Source organism: Pseudophryne corroboree, chromosome 2, assembly GCF_028390025.1.
Source record: "Pseudophryne corroboree isolate aPseCor3 chromosome 2, aPseCor3.hap2, whole genome shotgun sequence".
Lineage (NCBI taxonomy): Eukaryota > Metazoa > Chordata > Amphibia > Anura > Myobatrachidae > Pseudophryne > Pseudophryne corroboree.
The window spans coordinates 1,050,859,130-1,050,875,872 of record NC_086445.1 but is presented as its reverse complement, the minus strand read 5'-3'; the positions used below and the strand labels follow the sequence as shown (position 1 = coordinate 1,050,875,872).

Here is a 16,743-nt window from a genome sequence, read left to right as displayed (position 1 = left end):
ACTGTTACATGCGTGTGTGTCTGCTCCCAGCACTGTTACATGCATCTGTGTGTCTACTCCCAGCACTGTTACATGCGTCTGTGTGTCTGCTCCCAGCACTATTACATGCGTCTGTGTGTCTGCTCCCAGCACTGTTACATGCGTCTGTGTGTGTCTGCTCCTAGCACTGTTACATGCGTCTGTGTGTTTGCTCCTAGTAGTGTTACATGCGTCTGTGTGTCTGCTCTCAGCACTGTTACATGCGTCTATGTGTTTGCTCCTAGTATTGTTACATGCGTCTGTGTGTCTGCTCCTAGCATTGTTACATGCGTCTGTGTGTCTGCTCCTAGCATTGTTACATGCGTCTGTGTGTCTGCTCCCAGCACTGTTACATGCGTCTGTGTGTCTGCTCCCAGCACTGTTACATGCGTCTGTGTGTCTACTCCCAGCACTGTTACATGCGTCTGTGTGTCTGCTCCCAGCACTGTTACATGCTTCTGTGTGTGTCTGCTCCTAGCACTGTTAAATGCTTCTGTGTGTGTCTGCTCCCAGCACTGTTACATGAGTCTGTGTGTGTCTGCTCCCAGCACTATTACATGCGTCTGTGTGTCTGCTCCCAGCACTGTTACATGCGTCTGTGTGTGTCTGCTCCTAGCACTGTTACATGCGTCTGTGTGTTTGCTCCTAGTAGTGTTACATGCGTCTGTGTGTCTGCTCTCAGCACTGTTACATGCGTCTATGTGTTTGCTCCTAGTATTGTTACATGCGTCTGTGTGTCTGCTCCTAGCATTGTTACATGCGTCTGTGTGTCTGCTCCTAGCATTGTTACATGCGTCTGTGTGTCTGCTCCCAGCACTGTTACATGCGTCTGTGTGTCTGCTCCCAGCACTGTTACATGCGTCTGTGTGTCTACTCCCAGCACTGTTACATGCGTCTGTGTGTCTGCTCCCAGCACTGTTACATGCTTCTGTGTGTGTCTGCTCCTAGCACTGTTAAATGCTTCTGTGTGTGTCTGCTCCCAGCACTGTTACATGAGTCTGTGTGTGTCTGCTCCCAGCACTGTTACATGCGTCTGTGTGTGTCTGCTCCTAGCACTGTTACATGCTTCTGTGTGTGTCTGCTCCTAGCACTGTTACATGCGTCTGTGTGTGTCTGCTCCTAGCACTGTTACATGCTTCTGTGTGTGTCTGCTCCTAGCACTGTTACATGCTTCTGTGTGTGTCTGCTCCCAGCACTGTTACATGCTTCTGTGTGTCTGCTCCCAGCACTGTTACATGCGTGTGTGTCTCTGCTCCCAGCACTGTTACATGCGTCTGTGTGTCTGCTCCCAGCACTGTTACATGCGTCTGTGTGTCTGCTCCCAGCACTGTTACATGCGTCTGTGTGTCTGCTTCTAGCATTGTTACATGCGTCTGTGTGTCTGCTCCCAGCACTGTTACATGCGTGTGTAAGTTGCAGGACTGTAACACATGTAGAATTAGCACATGGTATTGTGTCAGGAAACGAGCCAGGCTGGGGTAACTGAGAACATATGTGTGACGGTCCTGCTATCTGCCCCCTCTCCTCTGTCACAGTGAACGCGGTGAATACTCACAGGAAGCCGACTTCATAGTGAAGAGCGCGGTGATTGGGGCTGTGGTCGGTTTTGTCTATGGCGGCGTCCCAGCAGCTCGTCATAGCCGGGAACACTACATAAAGCAGAGCCAGGCCGAGATCTACCGCCACCGGGCGGAGGCTCTGGTGAGATGCCCCCATTTATATCATGTACCCCCCATCCCCCACCAACACCATGATATGTCTGTCCCCCAGCACATTACCTGTGTCTTCCATGTGTACCCAGCACATCACACATATCCCCCCCATTACCTGTGTCTTCCATGTGTCCCCAGCACATCACACGTATCCCCCCCCATTACCTGTGTCTTCCATGTGTCCCCAGCACATCACACGTATCCCCCCCATTACCTGTGTCTTCCATGTGTCCCCAGCACATCACACGTATCCCCCCCCATTACCTGTGTCTTCCATGTGTCCCCAGCACATCACACGTATCCCCCCTATTACCTGTGTCTTCCATGTGTCCCCAGCACATCACACGTATCCCCCCTATTACCTGTGTCTTCCATGTGTCCCCAGCACATCACACGTATCCCCCCATTACCTGTGTCTTCCATGTGTCCCCAGCACATCACACGTATCCCCCCTATTACCTGTGTCTTCCATGTGTCCCCAGCACATCACACGTATCCCCCCCCATTACCTGTGTCTTCCATGTGTCCCCAGCACATCACACGTATCCCCCAATTACCTGTGTCTTCCATGTGTCCCCAGCACATCACACGTATCCCCCCCACTACCTGTGTCTTCCATGTGTCCCCAGCACATTACACGTATCCCCCCATTACCTGTGTCTTCCATGTGTCCCCAGCACATCACACGTTTCCCCCCATTACATGTGTCTTCCATGTGTCCCCAGCACATCACACGTATCCCCCCATTACCTGTGTCTTCCATGTGTCCCCAGCACATCACACGTATCCCCCCCCATTACCTGTGTCTTCCATGTGTCCCCAGCACATCACACGTATCCCCCCATTACCTGTGTCTTCCATGTATCCCCAGCACATCACACGTATCCCCCCATTACCTGTGTCTTCCATGTGTCCCCAGCACATCACACGTATCCCCCCTATTACCTGTGTCTTCCATGTGTCCCCAGCACATCACACGTATCCCCCCCCACTACCTGTGTCTTCCATGTGTCCCCAGCACATCACACGTATCCCCCCATTACCTGTGTCTTCCATGTGTCCCCAGCACATCACACGTATCTCCCCCCATTACCTGTGTCTTCCATGTGTACCCAGCACATCACACGTATCCCCCCATTACCTGTGTCTTCCATGTGTCCCCAGCACATCACACGTATCCCCCCCCATTACCTGTGTCTTCCATGTGTCCCCAGCACATCACACGTATCCCCCCATTACCTGTGTCTTCCATGTGTCCCCAGCACATCACACGTATCCCCCCATTACCTGTGTCTTCCATGTGTCCCCAGCACATCACACGTTTCCCCCCATTATCTGTGTCTTCCATGTGTCCCCAGCACATCACACGTATCCCCCCTATTACCTGTGTCTTCCATGTGTCCCCAGCACATCACACGTATCCCCCCCATTACCTGTGTCTTCCATGTGTACCCAGCACATCACACGTTTCCCCCCATTATCTGTGTCTTCCATGTGTCCCCAGCACATCACACGTATCCCCCCCCACTACCTGTGTCTTCCATGTGTCCCCAGCACATCACACGTATCCCCCCCCACTACCTGTGTCTTCCATGTGTCCCCAGCACATCACACGTATCCCCCCCCATTACCTGTGTCTTCCATGTGTCCCCAGCACATCACACGTATCCCCCCATTACCTGTGTCGTCCGTGTGTCCCCAGCACATCACACGTATCCCCCCATTACCTGTGTCCCCAGCACATCACACGTATCCCCCCAATTACCTGTGTCTTCCATGTGTCCCCAGCACATCACACGTATCCCCCCATTACCTGTGTCCCCAGCACATCACACGTATCCCCCCCCCATTACCTGTGTCTTCCATGTGTCCCCAGCACATCACACGTGTGTCCCCCCCCATTACCTGTGTCTTCCATGTGTCCCCAGCACATCACACGTGTGTGTCCCCCCCCCATTACCTGTGTCTTCCATGTGTCCCCAGCACATCACACGTGTCCCCCCCCCCCCATTACCTGTGTCTTCCATGTGTCCCCAGCACATCACACGTACCCCCCCTTTACCTGTGTCTTCCATGTGTCCCCAGCACATCACACGTATCCCCCCATTACCTGTGTCTTCCATGTGTCCCCAGCACATCACACGTATCCCCCCATTACCTGTGTCCCCAGCACATCACACGTGTCCCCCTCATTACCTGTGTCTTCCATGTGTCCCCAGCAAATCACACGTGTCCCCCTCATTACCTGTGTCTTCCATGTGTCCCCAGCACATCACACGTGTCCCACCATTACCTGTGTCCCCAGCACATCACACGTGTCCCCCTCATTACCTGTGTCATCCATGTGTCCCCAGCACATCGCACGTATCCCCCCCATTACCTGTGTCTTCCATGTGTCCCCAGCACATTACACGTATCCCCCCATTACCTGTGTCATCCATGTGTCCCCAGCACATCACACGTATCCCCCCATTACCTGTGTCTTCCATGTGTCCCCAGCACATCACACGTATCCCCCCCATTACCTGTGTCTTCCATGTGTCCCCAGCACATCACACGTATCCCCCCCCCATTACCCGTGTCTTCCATGTGTCCCCAGCACATCACACGTATCCCCCAATTACCAGTGTCTTCCATGTGTCCCCAGCACATCACACGTATCCCCCCATTACCTGTGTCATCCATGTGTCCCCAGCACATCACACGTATCCCCCCTATTACCTGTGTCTTCCATGTGTCCCCAGCACATCACACGTATCCCCCCTATTACCTGTGTCTTCCATGTGTCCCCAGCACATTACACGTATCCCCCCATTACCTGTGTCATCCATGTGTCCCCAGCACATCACACGTATCCCCCCCATTACCTGTGTCTTCCATGTGTCCCCAGCACATCACACGTATCCCCCCCCATTACCTGTGTCTTCCATGTGTCCCCAGCACATCACACGTATCCCCCCCCATTAGCTGTGTCTTCCATGTGTCCCCAGCACATCACATGTATCCCCCCATTACCTGTGTCTTCCATGTGTCCCCAGCACATCACACGTATCCCCCCATTACCTGTGTCTTCCATGTGTCCCCAGCACATCACACGTATCCCCCCCATTACCTGTGTCTTCCATGTGTCCCCAGCACATTACACGTATCCCCCTCCATTACCTGTGTCTTCCATGTGTCCCCAGCACATCACACGTATCCCCCCCCATTACCTGTGTCTTCCATGTGTCCCCAGCACATCACACGTATCCCCCCCCATTACCTGTGTCTTCCATGTGTACCCAGCACATCACACGTATCCCCCCCCATTACCTGTGTCTTCCATGTGACCCCAGCACATCACACGTATCTCCCCATTACCTGTGTCTTCGTGTCCCCAGCACATCACACGTATCCCCCCATTACCTGTGTCTTCGTGTCCCCAGCACATCACACGTATCCCCCCCATTACCTGTGTCTTCCATGTGTCCCCAGCACATCACACGTATCTCCCCATTACCTGTGTCTTCGTGTCCCCAGCACATCACACGTATCCCCCCCATTACCTGTGTCTTCCATGTGTCCCCAGCACATCACACGTATCCCCCCATTACCTGTGTCTTCCATGTGTCCCAAGCACATCACACGTATCCCCCCATTACCTGTGTCCCCAGCACATCACACATATCCCCCCCCATTACCTGTGTCTTCCATGTGTCCCCAGCATATCACACGTGTCCCCCCATTACCTGTGTCTTCCATGTATCCCCAGCACATCACACGTATCCCCCCTATTACCTGTGTCTTCCATGTGTCCCCAGCACATCACACGTATCCCCCCCATTACCTGTGTCTTCCATGTGTCCCCAGCACATTACACGTATCCCCCTCCATTACCTGTGTCTTCCATGTGTCCCCAGCATATCACACGTATCCCCCCCATTACCTGTGTCTTCCATGTGTCCCCAGCACATCACACGTATCCCCCCCCATTACCTGTGTCTTCCATGTGTACCCAGCACATCACACGTATCCCCCCCTATTACCTGTGTCTTCCATGTGTCCCCAGCACATCACACGTATCTCCCCATTACCTGTGTCTTCGTGTCCCCAGCACATCACACGTATCCCCCCCCCATTACCTGTGTCTTCCATGTGTCCCCAGCACGTCACAAGTACCCCCCCCCCATTACCTGTGTCTTCCATGTGTCCCCAGCACATCACACGTATCCCACCATTACCTGTGTCCCCAGCACATCACACGTATCCCCCCCCATTACCTGTGTCTTCCATGTGTCTCCAGCACATCACACGTATCCCCCCATTACCTGTGTCTTCCATGTGTCCCCGGCACATCACACGTATCCCCCCATTACCTGTGTCATCCATGTGTCCCCAGCACATCACACGTATCCCCCCTCATTACCTGTGTCTTCCATGTCTCCCCAGCACATCACACGTGTCCCCCCCCCCCCCATTACCTGTGTCTTCCATGTGTCTCCAGCACATCACACGTATCCCCCCCCATTACCCGTGTCTTCCATGTGTCCCCGGCACATCACACGTATCCCCCAATTACCAGTGTCTTCCATGTGTCCCCAGCACATCACACGTATCCCCCCATTACCTGTGTCTTCCATGTGTCCCCAGCACATCACACATATCCCCCCCATTACCTGTGTCTTCCATGTGTCCCCAGCACATCACACGTATCCCCCCCATTACATGTGTCTTCCGTGTGTCCCCAGCACATCACACGTATCCCCCCATTACCTGTGTCTTCCATGTGTCCCCAGCACATCACACGTATCCCCCCATTACCTGTGTCTTCCATGTGTCCCCAGCACATCACACGTATCCCCCCCATTACATGTGTCTTCCGTGTGTCCCCAGCACATCACACGTATCCCCCCATTACCTGTGTCTTCCATGTGTCCCCAGCACATCACACGTATCCCCCCATTACCTGTGTCTTCCATGTGTCCCCAGCACATCACACGTATCCCCCCCCCATTACCTGTGTCTTCCATGTGTCCCCAGCACATCACACGTATCCCCCCCATTACCTGTGTCTTCCATGTGTCCCCAGCACATCACACGTATCCCCCCATTACCTGTGTCTTCCATGTGTCCCCAGCACATCACACGTATCCCCCCATTACCTGTGTCTTCCATGTGTCCCCAGCACATCACACGTATCCCCCCATTACCTGTGTCTTCCATGTGTCCCCAGCACATCACACGTATCCCCCCATTACCTGTGTCTTCCTTGTGTCCCCAGCACATCACACGTATCCCCCCATTACCTGTGTCTTCCATGTGTCCCCAGCACATCACATGTATCCCCCCCCATTACCTGTGTCTTCCATGTGTCCCCAGCACATCACACGTATCCCTCATTACCTGTGTCTTCCATGTGTCCCCAGCACATCACACGTATCCCCCCCCCCATTACCTGTGTCTTCCATGTGTATCCAGCACATCACACGTATCCCCCCCCCCATTACCTGTGTCTTCCATGTGTCCCCAGCACATCACACGTATCCCCCCATTACCTGTGTCTTCCATGTGTCCCCAGCACATCACACGTATCCCCCCCCCATTACCTGTCTTCCATGTGTCCCCAGCACATCACACGTATCCCCCCCCCCATTACCTGTGTCTTCCATGTGTCCCCAGCACATCACACGTATCCCCCCATTACCTGTGTCTTCCATGTGTCCCCAGCACATCACATATATCCCCCCCCATTACCTGTGTCTTCCATGTGTCCCCAGCACATCACACGTGTCCCCCTCATTACCTGTGTCTTCCATGTGTCCCCAGCAAATCACACGCGTCCCCCTCATTACCTGTGTCTTCCATGTGTCCCCAGCACATCACACGTATCCCCCCATTACCTGTGTCTTCCATGTGTCCCCAGCACATCACACGTGTCCCCCCCCCCCATTACCCGTGTCTTCCATGTGTCCCCAGCACATCACACGTATCCCCCAATTACCAGTGTCTTCCATGTGTCCCCAGCACATCACACGTATCCCCCCATTACCTGTGTCTTCGATGTGTCCCCAGCACATCACACGTATCCCCCCATTACCTGTGTCTTCCATGTGTCCCCAGCACATCACACGTACCCCCCCTTTACCTGTGTCTTCCATGTGTCCCCAGCACATCACACGTATCCCCCCATTACCTGTGTCTTCCATGTGTCCCCAGCACATCACACGTATCCCCCCCATTACCTGTGTCTTCCATGTGTCCCCAGCATATCACACGTGTCCCCCCATTACCTGTGTCTTCCATGTGTCCCCAGCACATCACACGTATCCCCCCCCCATTACCTGTGTCTTCCATGTGTCCCCAGCACATCACACGTATCTCCCCATTACCTGTGTCTTCGTGTCCCCAGCACATCACACGTATCCCCCCCCCCCATTACCTGTGTCTTCCATGTGTCCCCAGTACATCACACGTATCCCCCCCATTAACTTTGTCTTCCATGTGTTTCCAGCACGTCACAAGTATCCCCCCCCCCATTACCTGTGTCTTCCATGTGTCCCCAGCACATCACACGTGTCCCACCATTACCTGTGTCCCCAGCACATTACACGTATCCCCCCCCATTACCTGTGTCTTCCATGCGTCCCCAGCACATCACACGTATCCCCCCTCATTACCTGTGTCTTCCATGTCTCCCCAGCACATCACACGTATCCCCCCCCCCCCCCCATTACCTGTGTCTTCCATGTGTCTCCAGCACATCACACGTATCCCCCCCCATTACCCGTGTCTTCCATGTGTACCCGGCACATCACACGTATCCCCCCATTACCTGTGTCTTCCATGTGTCCCCAGCACATCACACGTATCCCCCCATTACCTGTGTCTTCCATGTGTCCCCGGCACATCACACGTATCCCCCTTTACCTGTGTCTTCCATGTGTCCCCAGCACATCAAACGTATTCCCCCCATTACCTGTGTCTTCCATGTGTCCCCAGCACATCACACATATCCCCCCCCCATTACCTGTGTCTTCTATGTGTCCCCAGCACATCACACGTATCCCCCCCATTACATGTGTCTTCCGTGTGTCCCCAGCACATCACACGTATCCCCCCCCCCATTACCTGTGTCTTCCATGTGTCTCCAGCACATCACACGTATCCCCCCCCGTTACCCGTGTCTTCCATGTGTCCCCGGCACATCACACGTATCCCCCCATTACCTGTGTCTTCCATGTGTCCCCAGCACATCACACGTATCCCCCCATTACCTGTGTCTTCCATGTGTCCCCAGCACATCACACGTATCCCCCCATTACCTGTGTCTTCCATGTGTCACCAGCACATCACACGTATCCCCCCATTACCTGTGTCTTCCATGTGTCCCCAGCACATCACACGTATCCCCCCATTACCTGTGTATCCAGCATATCGCACGTATCCCCCCCCCCATTACCTGTGTCTTCCATGTGTCCCCAGCACATCACACGTATCCCCCCATTACCTGTGTCTTCCATGTGTCCCCAGCACATCACACGTATCCCCCCCCCATTACCTGTGTCTTCCATGTGTCACCAGCACATCACACGTATCCCCCCATTACCTGTGTCTTCCATGTGTCCCCAGCACATCACACGTATCCCCCCATTACCTGTGTCTTCCATGTGTCCCCAGCACATCACACGTATCCCCCCCCCATTACATGTGTCTTCCATGTGTCCCCAGCACATCACACGTATCCCCCCATTACCTGTGTCTTCCATGTGTCCCCAGCACATCGCACGTATCCCCCCCATTACCTGTGTCTTCCATGTGTCCCCAGCACATTACACGTATCCCCCCCATTACCTGTGTCTTCCATGTGTCCCCAGCACATCACACGTATCCCCCCCCATTACCTGTGTCTTCCATGTGTCCCCAGCACATCACACGTATCCCCCCATTACCTGTGTCTTCCATGTGTCCCCAGCGTATCACATCACACGTATCCCCCCCATTACCTGTGTCTTCCATGTGTCCCCAGCACATCACACGTATCCCCCCCATTACCTGTGTCTTCCATGTGTCCCCAGCACATCACACGTATCCCCCCCATTACCTGTGTCTTCCATGTGTCCCCAGCACATCACATATATCCCCCCCCATTACCTGTGTCTTCCATGTGTCCCCAGCACATCACACGTATCCCCCCCCCATTACCTGTGTCTTCCATGTGTCCCCAGCACATCACACGTATCCCCCCGTTACCTGTGTCTTCATTGTGTCCCCAGCACATCACACGTATCCCCCTCCATTACCTGTGTCTTCCATGTGTCCCCAGCACGTCACATGAATCCCCCCCATTACCTGTGTCTTCCATGTGTCCCCAGCACACCACACGTATCCCCCCCATTACCTGTCTTCCATGTGTCCCCAGCACATCACACGTATCCCCCCCATTAGCTGTGTCTTCCATGTGTCCCCAGCACATCACACGTATCCCCCCATTACCTGTGTCTTCCATGTGTCCCCAGCACATCACACATATCCCCCCTATTACCTGTGTCTTCCATGTGTCCCCAGCGCATCACACGTATCCCCCCCCATTACCTGTGTCTTCCATGTGTCCCCAGCACATCACACGTATCCCCCCATTACCTGTGTCCCCAGCACATCACATGTATCCCCCCCATTACCTGTGTCTTCCATGTGTCCCCAGCACATCACACGTGTCCCCGCCCCCCCCATTACCTGTGTCTTCCATGTGTCCCCAGCACATCACACGTATCCCCCCATTACCTGTGTCCGCAGCACATCACACGTATCCCCCCCATTACCTGTGTCTTCCATGTGTCCCCAGCACATCACACGTATCCCCCCCTATTACCTGTGTCTTCCATGTGTCCCCAGCACATCACACGTATCCCCCTCATTACCTGTGTCTTCCATGTGTCCCCAGCAAATCACACGTATCCCCCCCTTACCTGTGTTTTCCATGTGTCCCCAGCACATCACACGTATCCCCCCATTACCTGTGTCTTCCATGTGTCCCCAGCACATCACACGTACCCCCCCTTTACCTGTGTCTTCCATGTGTCCCCAGCACATCACACGTATCCCCCCTTTACCTGTGTCTTCCATGTGTCCCCAGCACATCACACGTACCCCCCCTTTACCTGTGTCTTCCATGTGTCCCCAGCACATCACACGTATCCCCCCTTTACCTGTGTCTTCCATGTGTCCCCAGCACATCACACGTATCCCCCCCATTACCTGTGTCTTCCATGTGTCCCCAGCATATCACACGTATCCCCCCCATTACCTGTATCTTCCATGTGTCCCCAGCACATCACACGTGTCCCCCTCATTACCTGTGTCTTCCATGTGTCCCCAGCAAATCACACGTATCCCCCCCTTACCTGTGTTTTCCATGTGTCCCCAGCAAATCACACGTGTCCCCCTCATTACCTGTGTCTTCCATGTGTCCCCAGCAAATCACACGTATCCCCCCCTTACCTGTGTTTTCCATGTGTCCCCAGCACATCACACGTATCCCCCCATTACCTGTGTCTTCCATGTGTCCCCAGCACATCACACGTACCCCCCCTTTACCTGTGTCTTCCATGTGTCCCCAGCACATCACACGTATCCCCCCTTTACCTGTGTCTTCCATGTGTCCCCAGCACATCACACGTATCCCCCCCATTACCTGTGTCTTCCATGTGTCCCCAGCATATCACACGTATCCCCCCCATTACCTGTATCTTCCATGTGTCCCCAGCACATCACACGTATCCCCCCCATTACCTGTGTCTTCCATGTGTCCCCAGCACATCACACGTATCCCCCCCCCATTACCTGTGTCTTCCATGTGTCCCCAGCACATCACACGTACCCCCCCCATTACCTGTGTCTTCCATGTGTCCCCAGCATATCACACGTATCCCCCCCATTACCTGTATCTTCCATGTGTTCCCAGCACATCACACGTATCCCCCCCCCATTACCTGTGTCTTCCATGTGTTCCCAGCACATCACACGTATACCCCCCCCATTACCTGTGTCTTCCATGTGTCCCCAGCACATCACACGTACCCCCCCCATTACCTGTGTCTTCCATGTGTCCCCAGCATATCACACGTATCCCCCCCATTACCTGTATCTTCCATGTGTTCCCAGCACATCACACGTATCCCCCCTATTACCTGTGTCTTCCATGTGTTCCCAGCACATCACACGTATCCCCCCCCATTACCTGTGTCTTCCATGTGTCCCCAGCACATCACACGTATCCCCCCCCCCATTACCTGTGTCTTCCATGTGTCCCCAGCACATCACACGTATCCCCCCCATTACCTGTGTCCCCAGCACATCACACGTATCCCCCCCCCATTACCTGTGTCTTCCATGTGTCCCCAGCACATTACACGTATCCACATTACCTGTGTCTTCCATGTGTCCCCAGCACATCACACGTATCCCCCCATTACCTGTGTCTTCCATGTGTCCCCGGCACATCACACGTATCCCCCCATTACCTGTGTATCCAGCATATCACACGTATCTACCCCATTACCTGTGTCTTCCATGTGTCCCCAGCACATCACACGTATCCCCCCATTACCTGTGTCTTCCATGTGTCCCCAGCACATCACACGTATCCCCCCCCCCCATTACCTGTGTCTTCTATGTGTCCCCAGCACATCACACGTATCCCCCCATTACCTGTGTCTTCCATGTGTCCCCAGCACATCACACGTATCGCCCCCATGACCTGTGTCTTCCATGTGTCCCCAGCACATCACACGTATCCCCCCCCATTACCTGTGTCTTCCATGTGTCCCCAGCACATCACACGTATCCCCCCATTACCTGTCTTCCATGTGTCCCCAGCACATCACACGTATCCCCCCATTACCTGTGTCTTCCATGTGTCCCCAGCACATCACACGTATCCCCCCCCCCATTACCTGTGTCTTCCATGTGTCCCCAGCACATCACACGTATCCCCCCCATTACCTGTGTCTTCCATGTATCCCCAGCACATCACACGTATCCCCCCATTACCTGTGTCTTCCATGTGTCCCCAGCACATCACACGTATCCCCCCATTACCTGTGTCTTCCATGTGTCCCCGGCACATCACAAGTATCCCCCCATTACCTGTGTCTTCCATGTGTCCCCAGCACATCACACGTATCCCCCCCCATTACCTGTGTCTTCCATGTGTCCCCAGCACATCACACGTATCCCCCCCCATTACCTGTGTCTTCCATGTGTCCCCAGCACATCACACGTATCCCCCCATTACCTGTGTCTTCCATGTGTCCCCAGCACATCACACGTATCCCCCCATTACCTGTGTCTTCCATGTGTCCCCAGCACATCACACGTATCCCCCCATTACCTGTGTCTTCCATGTGTCCCCAGCACATCACACGTATCCCCCCCCCCATTACCTGTGTCTTCCATGTGTCCCCAGCACATCACACGTATCCCCCCCCCATTACCTGTGTCTTCCATGTGTCCCCAGCACATCACACGTATCCCCCCATTACCTGTGTCTTCCATGTGTCCCCAGCACATCACACGTATCCCCCCCCCCCATTACCTGTGTCTTCCATGTGTCCCCAGCACATCACACGTATCCCCCCATTACCTGTGTCTTCCATGTGTCCCCAGCACATCACACGTATCCCCCCATTACCTGTGTCTTCCATGTGTCCCCAGCACATCACACGTATCCCCCCATTACCTGTGTCTTCCATGTGTCCCCGGCACATCACAAGTATCCCCCCATTACCTGTGTCTTCCATGTGTCCCCAGCACATCACACGTATCCCCCCATTACCTGTCTTCCATGTGTCCCCAGCACATTACACGTATCCCCCCCCATTACCTGTGTCTTCCATGTGTCCCCAGCACATCACACGTATCCCCCCATTACCTGTGTCTTCCATGTGTCCCCAGCACATCACACGTATCCCCCCCCATTACATGTGTCTTCCATGTGTCCCCAGCACATCACACGTATCCCCCCATTACCTGTGTCTTCCATGTGTTCCCAGCACATCACACGTATCCCCCCATTACCTGTGTCTTCCATGTGTCCCCAGCACATCACACGTATCCCCCCATTACCTTTGTCTTCCATGTGTCCCCGGCACATCACACGTATCCCCCCCCCCCCCATTACCTGTGTCTTCCGTGTGGCCCCTGCTCATTACACGTATCCCCCCCCATTACCTGTGTCTTCCATGTGTCACCAGCACATCACACGTATCCCCCCATTACCTGTGTCTTCCATGTGTCCCCAGCACATCACACGTATCCCCCCATTACCTGTGTCTTCCATGTGTCCCCAGCACATCACACGTATCCCCCCCCACTACCTGTGTCTTCCATGTGTCCCCAGCACATCACACGTATCCCCCCATTACCTGTGTCTTCCATGTGTCCCCAGCACATCACACGTATCCCCCCCCACTACCTGTGTCTTCCATGTGTCCCCAGCACATCACACGTATCCCCCCATTACCTGTGTCTTCCATGTGTCCTCAGCACATCACACGTATCCCCCCATTACCTTTGTCTTCCATGTGTCCCCAGCACATCACACGTATCCCCCCCCAACCCCCCCCATTACCTGTGTCTTCCGTGTGGCCCCGGCACATCACACGTATCCCCCCATTACCTGTGTCTTCCATGTGTCCCCAGCACATCACACGTATCCCCCCCCCATTACCTGTGTCTTCCATGTGTCCCCAGCACATCACACGTATCCCCCCATTACCTGTGTCTTCCATGTGTCCCCAGCACATCACACGTATCCCCCCCCATTACCTGTGTCTTCCATGTGTCCCCAGCACATCACACGTATCCCCCCATTACCTGTGTCTTCCATGTGTCCCCAGCACATCACACGTATCCCCCCCCATTACCTGTGTCTTCCATGTGTCCCCAGCACATCACACGTATCCCCCCCATTACCTGTGTCTTCCGTGTGGCCCCGGCACATCACACGTATCCCCCCATTACCTGTGTCTTCCATGTGTCCCCGGCACATCACACGTATCCCCACATTACCTGTGTCTTCTATGTGTCCCCAGCACATCACACGTATCCCCCCATTACCTGTGTCTTCCATGTATCCCCAGCACATCACACGTATCCCCCCCCCATTACCTGTGTCTTCCATGTATCCCCAGCACATCACACGTATCCCCCCCATTACCTGTGTCTTCCATGTGTCCCCAGCACATCACACGTATCCCCCCCATTACCTGTGTCTTCCATGTATCCCCAGCACATCACACGTATCCCCCCCATTACCTGTGTCTTCCATGTGTCCCCAGCACATCACACGTATCCCCCCATTACCTGTGTCTTCCATGTGTCCCCAGCTCATCACACGTATCCCCCCATTACCTGTGTCTTCCATGTGTACCCAGCACATTACACGTATCCCCCCCATTACCTGTGTCTTCCATGTGTCCCCAGCACATCACACGTATCCCCCCATTACCTGTGTCTTCCATGTGTCCCCAGCTCATCACACGTATCCCCCCATTACCTGTGTCTTCCATGTGTACCCAGCACATTACACGTATCCCCCCATTACCTGTGTCTTCCATGTATCCCCAGCACATCACACGTATCCCCCCCATTACCTGTGTCTTCCATGTGTCCCCAGCACATCACACGTATCCCCCCATTACCTGTGTCTTCCATGTGTCCCCAGCACATTACACGTATCCCCCCATTACCTGTGTCTTCCATGTATCCCCAGCACATCACACGTATCCCCCCCCCCATTACCTGTGTCTTCCATGTGTCCCCAGCACATCACACGTATCCCCCCCATTACCTGTGTCTTCCATGTGTCCCCAGCACATCACACGTATCCCCCCCCCCATTACCTGTGTCTTCCATGTGTCCCCAGCACATCACACGTATCCCCCCCATTACCTGTGTCTTCCATGTGTCCCCAGCACATCACACGTATCCCCCCATTACCTGTGTCTTCCATGTGTCCCCAGCTCATCACACGTATCCCCCCCCCCATTACCTGTGTCTTCCATGTGTCCCCAGCACATCACACGTATCCCCCCCATTACCTGTGTCTTCCATGTGTCCCCAGCACATCACACGTATCCCCCCCATTACCTGTGTCTTCCATGTGTCCCCAGCACATCACACGTATCCCCCCATTACCTGTGTCTTCCATGTGTCCCCAGCACATCACACGTATCCCCCCATTACCTGTGTCTTCCATGTGTCCCCAGCACATCACACGTATCCCCCCCCCATTACCTGTGTCTTCCATGTGTCCCCAGCACATCACACGTATCCCCCCATTACATGTGTCTTCCGTGTGTCCCCAGCACATCACACGTATCCCCCCCCCATTACCTGTGTCTTCCATGTGTCCCCAGCACATCACACGTATCCCCCCATTACATGTGTCTTCCATGTGTCCCCAGCTCATCACACGTATCCCCCCATTACCTGTGTCTTCCATGTGTCCCCGACACATCACACGTATCCCCCCATTACCTGTGTCTTCCATGTGTCCCCAGCACATCACACGTATCCCCCAATTACCTGTGTCTTCCATGTGTCCCCAGCACATCACACGTATCCCCCCCCATTACATGTGTCTTCCATGTGTCCCCAGCACATCACACGTATCCCCCCATTACCTGTGTCTTCCATGTGTCCCCAGCACATCACACGTATCCCCCCCATTACCTGTGTCTTCCATGTGTCCCCAGCACATCACACGTATCCCCCCATTACCTGTGTCTTCCATGTGTCCCCAGCACATCACACGTATCCCTCCATTACTTGTGTCTTCCATGTGTCCCCAGCACATCACACGTATCCCCCCCATTACCTGTGTCTTCCATGTGTCCCCAGCACATCACACGTATCCCCCCATTACCTGTGTCTTCCATGTGTCCCCAGCACATCACACGTATCCCCCAATTACCTGTGTCTTCCATGTGTCCCCAGCACATCACACGTATCCCCCAATTACCTGTGTCTTCCA

The 16,743-nt window shown here is 54.4% G+C and overlaps 1 protein-coding gene across 2 annotated transcripts in view; it reads left to right on the top strand.

Moving 5' to 3' along the window:
• The window catches only part of TIMMDC1 (translocase of inner mitochondrial membrane domain containing 1), a 61,320-nt gene that overhangs the window by 28,377 nt on the left and 16,200 nt on the right, over nucleotides 1-16,743 (top strand). For both annotated transcript variants that reach the window (XM_063956889.1, XM_063956888.1), the window contains exon 3: nucleotides 1,554-1,719. In XM_063956889.1, the coding sequence (XP_063812959.1) occupies nucleotides 1,554-1,719 (166 nt within the window). The remainder of the gene's footprint in view (nucleotides 1-1,553; nucleotides 1,720-16,743) is intronic.